This window comes from Pundamilia nyererei, unplaced genomic scaffold (genome assembly GCF_000239375.1).
Source record: "Pundamilia nyererei isolate P.nyererei 1_Seehausen unplaced genomic scaffold, PunNye1.0 scaffold00044, whole genome shotgun sequence".
Classification (NCBI taxonomy): domain Eukaryota; kingdom Metazoa; phylum Chordata; class Actinopteri; order Cichliformes; family Cichlidae; genus Pundamilia; species Pundamilia nyererei.
The window spans coordinates 169,962-181,603 of record NW_005187445.1 but is presented as its reverse complement, the minus strand read 5'-3'; the positions used below and the strand labels follow the sequence as shown (position 1 = coordinate 181,603).

Genomic DNA, 11,642 nt, shown 5'->3' with positions numbered 1-11,642 from the left:
CCGTGACATCTCAGTTAGTTTGAGGTCAGGATTCAAAGCAACTCACTATTCCAAATCATGAATTTTCTGTTACTGATATAGTTGTTGCATAGCATCTCTTAATTTTATGGCCTTTGACTGCTACCTTAACATTCCTCTTTAAGGCTTCTTTACACAATTGTAAAATTTGTTGTTGCCTGAATTTTTGCAATTAGGCAGCAAAATGGATTGGACCCAATTTTGCCTCAACTGCCTTTGTTTGTTGTGGCATAGATTGAGCAAAGTGCTGAAAACCGCCCTCCTTTGGTCTTTATTGACATGACAGCATCACACAAAATATGAAAGCTGCACATTCATGATGGGAATCTCCATCTCCGCCATTCTCCTCTGCCCTCTGACATCAACAAATCACTTTTTTCCAGAAAAGTTCCATTTATTGGATATTTTCTTTCTTTTTTTTTGGACCATTCACTGTAAACCCTGAATATGGGTGTATTTAACAATGTGCCCAGGACTAAATTGGAGACTTACTAAGAAAAGACACCTTCTTTAGTACTTATGGTAAAATGTCAGATACACTTTTTCCCTAACTGTTTAATATTTGGGCTTTGTCCTACTGCATTACTTTTTAAGGCTTCTGGGAAACAACAGCAAAATGTAAACATTTTGTTGCACTTAAAACTGAAATCAGTTACAAGTGAAATTTTAGGCACTTCATCTTGCGATGACTCTATTTTTTATTTATTTTCTTAAAACTTTTAAAATATTAATTAAAAGATTTAAGAGGGTAGGGAAAAAAAAGTCATATCGCTCCCTAACAAAAATAAATGTTACCCTTAACTAACAACTCCTCGAGCGTATCAGATCTAAAGTTCATGCTTCAACGACATACTGCACACTACGTTCTGTTGCATTGTACAAAGAGCAGAATAACAAGAGCTTTTGCCAGAGGTGCGCTGTAGTTCAGGAAGACACAGACTGCAGGTTTAAGAAGCTGCAGAAAAAGGTCAATATCAGTCAAAGAAAGGTTCATTCTTCATTTAACCTCCAGGCTCTGTGGAATGAAATCTGAAGAATAACTCAGCAGCTACACAGATGTTTGTTTTTTCTCTCTGCAACATTAATGTATTATCACAATAAGAAAACAGCTGCAATTAGATCAGTCAGAATAGATTACACTGTGAGAAATACTTCCTCAGATGACTCATACCAAAGAGTGTTTACCAAAAAACGTATTTCACCAGAAAAACAAAACTTCACCGCAGTTCGTTGTTTCAGACAGTTATTCTTCCCCTGACCTTGCTCGTCCTTGGCTGTGGACTATAAGCCTGGTGACAGCGGCGTCAACTTGTCCTGTAATGTACAATCACATATTTGTGATAAATCCTGACCGCACAGATTTAAACCGTCCACTCTTGGCACCCGCTGCGGCCGATCCACAGGGTCACCGTTAGTGGAGAATATGATTTAGGAGGCCCGCAGGAAGTGGGCACGCCGAGACGTCTGAGTAAATCTACACCACCTTTTACCACTTTCAAGCTCAATTTTAAGAGTATGATCAACATGGAAAATCCATATTTATGAAATTAGTCAAAAGGTTCTCAAGAAAACTGACATTTTCAGGAGAATCCACAAGTGGCTCTATAAACATGAACATGAACATGTACTCCTGATGTTGGACTTCTATAATATCTATAACAACTACTGTTAATATCCAAGATGCAATCAATAAAAAAGTGATAGTATTACCAGTTAAATAAGGCAGAATGTTGAAATAAAAGAAAAAAAAAGATTAATCAAGTTAATTGCCAGTAAATTAACCACAGCTAATTCTGACATTCAATTAATTATTAAAAGCAGGGAGAAGAGAAAGGTCCAACAAGCCGTACCAAAATAGCTTTTGATAGCATGAAAACTGAAAAGAAATTCTTAAAGCTGTTCAATTTGTAGATAAGTAAAATACTGTTGTTGTTGTTTCAGTTACAAAATACTCTACAAGCTACAGTTTTGTGCAGTCATTTTGTAGATCAACTGTGATCTGTTAAAAGTACATGCACATATAATAACAGCTGACTGACTGTCTACAGAAGAACCTGAAACTGTGCTTCTTAAAATTCTTCTTAGAAAATCTCAACTGACCCACATTTTGTTTTGTAAGTGGATTTTACATTAAACATTTTCAGGGCTTCACTCTAAAAAAAGGGAAAAAATAAAAAGGAAGCTTCTTTTTCAGATTAGTTTTTATTCAGTGGTTTTACTGGTCTGACCCACCCAAAATAAAACTGGCCATATGTGGCCCCCGAACTATGAATAATTTGACACCCTGATGCACAATCAATTATCAAATATGTTATCTGGTAAAAGCTTTACACAGCTGGTATTTCATTTTTTTGCTGTTGAACTGAATATCTTGGGGTTTTCACTGATATGTAGAGTAAACAAGTAATCTGAAGATTTTACCTTGGGTTTTGGGAATCTCTGGTGGGTATTTTTAAAAAAATATTTTCTGACATTTTATAAATAAAATGTAAAAATAAAACATTTTATAAATAAAATGTTCAGTGAAAGAAATATCTGAGAAACTTTTGTATCATACTGAATTTTCTAGCACCGCTCAAGCCACAGGAAGAGAAAAGCAAAGCACACATGGACACACACAGATCTGATGTTACTTACAACAGAAAGAGGAACAATTTTCTTTTAATAGTCTTGACTCGTATTTGTACAATAATGTGTTATTTAGTCAAACTAGTGATGTGATGCGAGTGCTTCCTGTTGACAGTGAATCAAACAGGTGCATCATTTGTGTTTTCTGCTTTGTGAGGCAACTGCAAGATTTTGTTTTGTCTTTTTTTTCCCCGTGTGATGAAATCTCTAATGAAAAATGATGCAGCATAACAATCACGGTGTGAGCTAATGAATTCACACAAATACAAACCAACCCAGAGATATGCAGCCAATTTAGTGAGCACGAATCTAATTCTGGATTTCACCCTAATCAAAAAAGATGTAATTAATTAATCAGATAATTCACTGCCACGCATGGCAGGACACACATCTGTGCACTGGTAATGGGGAGGGAGAGAGCGAGAGAGAGAGGGGGAAGCTGAGCTGTGCGGCGCTTGTACTTCCCTGTAGCCAAGCTCGTCAGCAGTGCTGGAATCCAGTGCAGCTTTAAAAAAGGTCCAGCTCTCCCAGACGCTCTGATAGCCTCTCCTCTGTACTGTATGTGTGCTCTCAGCATGTGAGTACAGTGCGGCGTGTCGAAGGGATGGAAAGATCTGAAGCTGTTTGTGGTAAAGGAGGTGACATGAGGGAGGCCGTGCCTGTACAAGACAAACATAAACTGTGCCACTTCATCTGAAAACAATGGGGGACAGGACACTGAGTGTGTTCTCATCCACATCTCCATTGTCTACCCTCCTCTTTTACTCCTCCTCTGAGCATGGAGCATAAGAGGGGTGAAAGGGGGAGGGGAGGAGAGGAGGAGGGGGAGCAGCAGTGGGGGCAGTGGGGGTCTGGCTGTGTTCTTTCTCCTCTGTCTGTGTGCGAATGCACAGACGGTTCAGTAGTAATTTGATGTGTGTCCCCGGGGACATTTGATGGATTAAAGCTAAGCAGCTCCATTTCGCAGCACCACCTGATCTTCCACTGCCTGTGCCCCATATAAAGGCTGGCGTGATTGCTGATCTCAGCTAGTCTGACAGTCTCTCTCTCTCCCTCCTCTCTCTGTCTGTCTCCATCTCTTCTCTTCCTCACTGGTCCCTTAAGCCTGCTGCATCACAGGAGCTATCCAGTGCTGAACAGGATCGCTTTTATTTTTTATTTTTTTATTTTTCCGGGGGAAGCTGGGGGAGCCAGAGAGTATCACACAGCATTGCCGGCAGCCTTGTTGTCCACTGGTTTCCATTTTCTTTCTTATCTTATGTTTTTGGCTCTTGTCTTCACATTAACCACAAGGATTATCGTCAAGCCAGCTCTGCTTGTGTGCTTCCTCAGAAGGGTCTTTTCAGTTCTCTCATGCGTTTTTCTCAGCTCTGTGTTTTTATCCATTGAAACATGCCCCGCTCATTTTTGGTAAAGAAGATCAAGCTTGATGATTTCTCTTCGTCCAATGTGGCCACTTCCAATCATCATCACCACCTGGACGACTCGTTCACTTTTGCACGCTCCATCACAGACTCGGTGACCAGCCTCGGGGTTCGTCTCAGCGAGAATGGTGAGTTAACATGCCTCCAGTCCGAGCTGCTCCAGTTAAAGATGTGCTAGCGCTCCTGCCTGTAAACAGCTCCGGTGCTGATTTCAGCATGCCTGATATTTCCACACTTAGCACAGATGGTATCTTCTTTTGCTTTGTTGTTGAGTGAGAATTTCCTTTGAGTCAGCCAACAGCATGCTTGTAGCATGTAAATTAATTTAGATGTTACATTAAGCCAGCTGATTTTTGCACTGGTATCCTAAATAATCCTCTCCAGAGGCACCCCACCCCCACCAGTGTGCTCCCAGACTTTTGTTTTTTGACTCTAGTGAAGGACAGACACAATTCAGGTCAAAGCCACGGATTAGTTTATGTAAATAGGGAGCAAAACGTGTGTCTAATCAGGAGAAGCTCCTGTTACGTATTTGTATGACTGCACCAACCTGTGGTGGCTGAAGGCACATGGGCTGACTATATCTGGTCATCATGTGGACTAAAAAAATTCATGAATATGAGCGATGAGCATCAGATGATACATTTGTCCTTAGCTGTTATTGTCCTTGAGTTCCGATCACGGTCCGATCCTCCCTTGCCCCCCTCTTCCCATCCAAATGGAGCATGCACAGTCTCCCCACCCCCATCGCTCCACTACATCTTTCTCTTCCTTCCGGGCATTTGAAAACTAGCAGGGGTTAGAGTTTCAGCCGTGCAGGCCTATCGCCGCCACAAGAGACATTAACACAGTGTACAGTAGAGCCAGGAGGGAGGTGGGGAGTTGGGTTAAAGGGATAGTGAGGGGAAGGAGAAAAGGGAGACAAAAATGCTTGGGGCAGCAATGAGGCCGATCACGTGACAGATGTACAGTAAACACGAAGAAAGGCACATAGCTGCACTGTGGACACCACACTCACTGCTCGCACTAAGCTCCCGTCAGAGCTGTGAGGCGACCTTCACTTTCACGGTCCGCTTTAAGCCTGCCGCTTCCATTTTGTGGCCACGTTTGGTGGGCCATATGTGAGTCTTTGTTGTGGTTTCTCGGGATGTTTGCATGGCGAGAGAGGCTTCACGGTCCACGGCTAAATGCTGTGTTCATACCCACCTGTTATTCAACCTTGTCAGCAACAAGGTGAAATTCAAAAGACGGGGGATTAAAAAAAAAATGTTATTCGGGGCAAAAGAGACTGAACAGGTTTACAAAACTCTAAATAACTTCCAGGTGAAGACTAAAAAAATTATGTCTGTTAAAACGTTTTTATATATTTAATCATATAGTGCAGCTTACACTAATTCTGTTTTTTAGTTTTCCTTCTGCAAGATTTAAAATAATTAGAAATCCATTTGTATAATTTTTGTCACTCTCTATTGTTCTTGAATCTATTGTTCAACACCGTGAATAATGCATTATATTAAAAAGAAAGAAAACACAATAAGGCAAAACATTAATTTTGACAAAAGGTATTTAATTCTAACAAAAGAATTGTTCTTTTCATGCCGAGTTTAAAAAAAAAGGTAAAAAAAAAGAATCCTCAGCGTGGCTGAAATCCCTAACATCAGCACTTCTGCCGTGCCAGGAGAGTTTCTTCCCCCCATTGTGGAGACATTTGACTTGAGTGTCTGTCGAACAACAAAGAGGGGTGGCTGAGAGGGTCCATTAATTACATGCTTGCTTTGCATTACAGAAATGAGTCTATGGGCTGTAAAGGCTGATACAGCTCGAGTCCTAAAGCTTCGTGTCTGACCTTGGGTAATAGAAACATAGTAAACAATTCTGCTTATACTGATGCAGCAAAGTATGCTTTGCTGATATAAAAAAAAAAAAAAAAAAGCAGAAAAAGCCCATGCTGTGATTTGTAGCATGCAGTTATATTCATAACATTTAATAGTGTGGCTGCAAAACAGGTGGATTTAATTTCTGAAGCAGAAGCAGCACTTGCCTATTTAACTGTAATTATAAGAATATGTTTTTAAAGGATAAATAAACATGTGTTTTTTCTAGTAATCTGGTTTTGAAAACAAGTGTTCCTCTCTTTCTGACAAACACCATCTGTGCATTTAAAAAAGTGAAGCCATGCAGTGCAGCACAATAATGTGTGCGCAGGCCTGGTGTTTTCCCTGTCCCCGGGTGTCATGGTCATGTCTTTGACAAAGTGGGTGTGTGAACTCAAACCCTTGGGAATGGAGACGCTGCAGTAAGAGAGCACTTCAACTGATTTCTTAATGGCTTGTTTCTTGGAGGTACTTCAGTGTGCTCACTGCTGCAGACAGGTGACCTTCTTCACAAAAAACGTGCATGATGCCATTTTGCACAATATCAAGCACGCACTCAATAGACTGCTATTGTGTGTTGCAGGTACTTGATCTGTTCCTTGCATTATTTCTGTCTTCTCCAGCACTCAGCTGTTCTAACAGCTGCACTATTTTTACAGATGATAGCCTATTGATCACTTCAAAACTTTGAATTTCATTAAAAAAAGAAGTCAATACCTAATTTCCACTGCTTGCTGCACACGGTGCAGGAATGGCTTTTTTTCTGCAGTTATGCACTATTTGTCAGGGGAAGGAAATTTCACCACATTTTATGTTTGCTCGCTTATGTTTAACCTATAGAATATCAAGCCTGAAGGTAGTATATGCTCCAGAGATTCATAACGTAAGGCTAGATCGAGTTACGTTTTGATGCATTTAGCTGCCAGCCAGCCTTCTAGCTCCTGTAGCACTGAGCTGCTTCGGAGAGAAAGGAAAGACTTGAATGATGCCAATAAAATATATCACTCTGAAACCATGCTCTGCGCAGTTTAAATCACTTAGGGGCCTTGCTCTACTGCATCATGTTTAAACCTGCTTGAAGAAGTAGCACAAAAGACCTGCATTAGATATGCATGTATCACATTAGTCTGTTTCACAACAAGCAAAGAAACACATTTAATTTGTTAAACCTGTATAAAAAGCTTTAAAATAAAATAGTAAAAAAAGGGAGATTTTTATTCTAGGATTTAGTCTTAAAATATAATTCTTTTTGATGTCAGCAGTCGCAGTGAAGGACGGGCCAGTCAGTGAGCCTACTACATTTTAATATGCATCTTCCTACACAGGAGACTTCTTTGATGAGCTATTATCTAGCGCTCATCTTTATTGTAAAATTGCAACCTCTCTAAACGCAGCTGAGCTTGCACGTTTATCCTGCATCACTGAGCTATTGTCTGTACAACCTGTGGGTTGTGGAAAAAATGAAATTAGCTCTGCCACTCAGTCTTTCACCATCATGCAACACTACAATCATGTAATCATTAGCATGTCACTGTGTCCTTACTCATCACAACCCTTGGCCAACTGTGTTTGTGTGTTTCTCTTGTCCAGGATACATCCAGGATTACATCACGCCATCTGTATACCAGGGGGAGAAGAAGATGGAGCACAAGCTTGCTTCACCAGTGTCAGACCCCCTGTACACCCAGGTGAGCAGCGGAGGGGAGTACTGTGACCCTGACCTGAAGCACCCCGACAGCCCCCAGTCTGGCATGACCGCCAGCGGCTTCTACACTGGTGAATCGGAGGCCCTGGCCGAGGGTTACACCATGGATGCCTTCTTCATCTCTGACGGGCGCTCGAGGCGAAAGGGAGATGGGGAGAGTCGTGGTGGAGGCTCCAGAAGCAGCAGTGCCAACGGTGGGGCTCAGGAGAGGGGAGCCGGCACGCCTCGCCACACCTGCAATGAGTGCGGCAAGACGTACGCCACCTCCTCCAACCTCAGCAGACACAAGCAGACGCATCGCAGCCTGGACAGCAAGATGGCCCGCAAGTGTCCCACCTGTAGTAAAGTGTACGTATCCATGCCAGCGCTGGCCATGCACATCCTCACCCACGACCTCAAGCACAAGTGCGAGGTGTGCAACAAAGCCTTCAGCAGGCCGTGGCTGCTTCAAGGTCACATGCGCTCACACACGGGGGAGAAGCCCTTTGCCTGCGCCCACTGTGGCAAAGCCTTTGCTGACCGTTCAAACCTCCGCGCCCACATGCAAACACACTCTGCCTTCAAACACTACAGATGCAAGCGCTGCAATAAGACCTTCGCTCTCAAGTCCTACTTGAACAAGCACTATGAGTCAGCTTGCTTCAAGGGCTCTGCAGACGAAGATGACTCTGGATCAGACAACTAACCACAAGGAAGAAGTAAAACACTGAACCCCTGTTGTAGGTTCACAACCAATAACCCTGTTCACTCTGCCCTCCATGCCTTTTTTCTTCCCTTTTTTTAGAAAGCAATATTTTCACTGAGATTACGTGAAGAAACTCTAATGATTATGGCAAAGACAATTTCAGAAGATGCTGGATTTTTTTCCCTGCACAGTAGCTAATCGTCCACAGAAACATACAATCAAACAACCTTCCCCCAAATAGAGACTGTAGATGATAGATGTACACAATTCAGCAACATGCTTGCCACGGATGTGGGAACATGGAAACACACAAAGACATGCGTGCACACACAGACACACACAGACACACACACACACGATAATATATGAGGCCTGGCATGTGAATTTTTATCAATGACTAATATGATATTGATATCAATAGTAATAATATTTAGAATCCTGATATTTTATAGGAAATAGTAATGAAAAAAGAAAAAAAACATAAAAAAGGACTAACAGTGTTCTTTTGTTTTTTAGAGACAAAATGACCTCTTGTATTTTTATGCTGCTTTTTATTTGCTAAGAATTGAATTCTTTTGCAACTGCCAACATGAACTTTTTATGAAAATGTGAACTATGACAGTATTTGCAAAAAAGGGAGATCATTTTAAAAGGTAAAACACACAAACCCCTTTTCCACACCAGTGTTTCAATTCAATGGATGTTATTTTTCTATTTGATTTTTCTAAATTTATTTTTTTGTGCTGATTATCCCTTCTTAATCAAATGCTTCTTTGTAACTGTGGGTACTCACAAAAAAAACGCCGAGTTAAATAAGCTATTTAAGATCATAGGTCATCCAATTCAATTCTGCAAGAGCAGTGGTTTTAAAACGTTGGCCTGTTGAACAGGTTATCACGCACTCCGCCTGATCAAATTCATAGTCTCACCCTGATGCACAGACACTGAGAGCCAGACCAAATGATCTCGTCGTTATAATAAGTGCCATGTGCGGTTGACTCGTCTATAGCAATGAAAACTCGTTGTTCTTCCTCCACCGTGGTGGCTTCCATAAACTCCAGTCTTTACGAGCAATCTTCACCCAGTGTTCGAGGTGCTCCCCCCCCTCCGCCAGTGTTACCTCAGAGTGAAGGTATGGACTCACCCACCCTCAGTTACAAAGTGACAGTCAAATTTTTCTGTTTGTCTGTTTTATATGTCGCTAAAAGCTCCGCCCACAGTTTAGATGCATCCCATCTATTTATCATGTAAATACTTTATTTATTTACCTATTTATCTATTTATTTATTTATTTACCTGATTTTGTGTATTTATTGAAGACTTGCTTATTTATCATGTATTTATTTATGGTTTATAATTTTTAAAAAAGGAACATCCATTGACCTTGTAAGATGCTGCTGATTTTCAAAGAAAATGTTTATATGCATGAAAACTGTAGAGAGTCCATGGGACTTAGTTTTTTAAAGAGGAACAATGTACAGTAGCAGCGCTAGAAGACTTCAAATGAATGACTGCAGAAGTATTTTTGTTTTTGTGGCAATAACTTACCTGACATAGCAATTGACATGTATAACAATCATAACTCCACCTAGGGCAATAAAATGAAACAACTTTATCTCACGGTTTCTCCAAAGTCCACCTCCCCCTCCTCTTCCTCCTCATTACTGAAGATTTTCCGGGACTTTCTGTCTTTAAATCTCAGGCGACAAGGAATTTTTATTAACGGCTGACATAGACATGGATGTAGATGTAAAAACAAGTCAAATGATGTAGGTGTAATTAAGTTACACCAAGTCTGCAAAGGTGAAAAAGCAATAATAATTGTGAGAAAGTATCAAAATCTGTTCGTATTCACCTGAAAGTATTACTGTTGTTCAGACCAAGCAGGTGCAAAAATATCTTCTGGCAGCTTGAGTAACTGAATTGCTAGAAGGTTTACAATAAATCTCATTTAACACACTGACATAATAAAGCAATTAAATATAGTTAAATAAAGTCGCAACCGATCCCAAACGTGTCACGTGCCGTTGAAGGAAATCTCTGAGGCAGAATAAAGCTGGCTGCACGTACATCTTAACCAGCACTAATGGAAATGATCTTGACATGAACTGCCTTGGTGGAGAAAGTTTTCAAGACTGTTGCAATAAAACGACGCGCTGTAATGCACTTCTAACTCCCACATCATTTGTCCCGCATCCCTCCCCACCCCAACAGCCGTCCTCATCCTGTCCCAACTGCTTCTAAACAGACGCAGCGAGGATGAGATGTGCTGAAGTGGGATTGGCGGAGGGTGGCGGAGTGTGGGAGGATAACAGGTGTTTGCAGACAGACTGCAGATAGGGAGCGTAATTGAGTCGGTGAGCGACCTCCAAGGGGAAGGTCAAGCACCAGCAGGCAAATGCACTGTCAGCTATTTGCATATTCCAAATGGATGGCACGATCACAGTAATGCTGAGCTTGCCCTTAATAAAAACAAAAACACAATGCTGAGGATAAAAGAGCGTAAAGATGAGCTTCTGCTCTGTTTGTCCGTCCTCTCCTCCCCGTTTCACCATCATCCTGTCAATGCTCGCCTAACCGCTACAGCTGAATCACTGCATGAGAGCATCCAAACCACCTGTCTCTTGATTAACTTGCCGAACACACGTCGCTGTATTAGTGAACTAATGCAGAGATCACTGCTTCCAACTTATTCTATGTTTTACATTTCACCATGGCATATAAGGCATCTCCAAAACCTTTACTAAGGCAGAAGGCACCGAGATCATTAAAAAAAGATTGATTGGACATATATTATACCTGTAGGCTTCTATCTAAAACTGCGAGTATTACAGCTAGTCCTCAGAGAAAATACTAATTGCAGAGAGGGAGGCACAATTTGATTCCAAACTACTGATTTAGACGTAGGGAAACATTGTTCCTCTTTGATAATTTTGTAAATATATTTGTAAATATATCACAGCAATAATATGACAATGCATGTAGACATTTAATTGCTCTTTTTCTATTCATGCTGTCTTTTTTTATTTAAAGAAAAAAAAAAGACAAATACAGGTACCAATTGCAGTCTGGGTGGCCACGTGAATCAGGGAGTGTCTTGATTAAAAAGCTATCTGTTGTAAGTTACAAACAAAAAAACCTTCAAACTCTGTGTATTCTCAAAGATTTGATCATGTTCTGTTTTTCTTTTTAGTTGTATTTTTTTTTTCTTTTTAATTTATTTTCTTCTATTTATGTGCCCGGCTTGGCTGCGCAATGAAAAAGTGCCAAAAAGTATGATTTCCATGACAAAAGCCTTCAACATATGG

The 11,642-nt window shown here is 40.9% G+C and overlaps 1 protein-coding gene across 1 annotated transcript; it reads left to right on the top strand.

Moving 5' to 3' along the window:
- The first annotated feature begins 3,544 nt into the window (after positions 1 to 3,544).
- On the top strand, positions 3,545 to 9,624 carry scrt2 (scratch family zinc finger 2). The gene is made up of 2 exons (XM_005731580.2): positions 3,545 to 4,198; positions 7,535 to 9,624. The coding sequence occupies exons 1-2, from the start codon at positions 4,039 to 4,041 to the stop codon at positions 8,332 to 8,334; spliced, it is 960 nt and encodes a 319-aa protein (XP_005731637.1). The 5' UTR covers positions 3,545 to 4,038; the 3' UTR covers positions 8,335 to 9,624.
- The last annotated feature ends 2,018 nt before the right edge of the window (positions 9,625 to 11,642 follow it).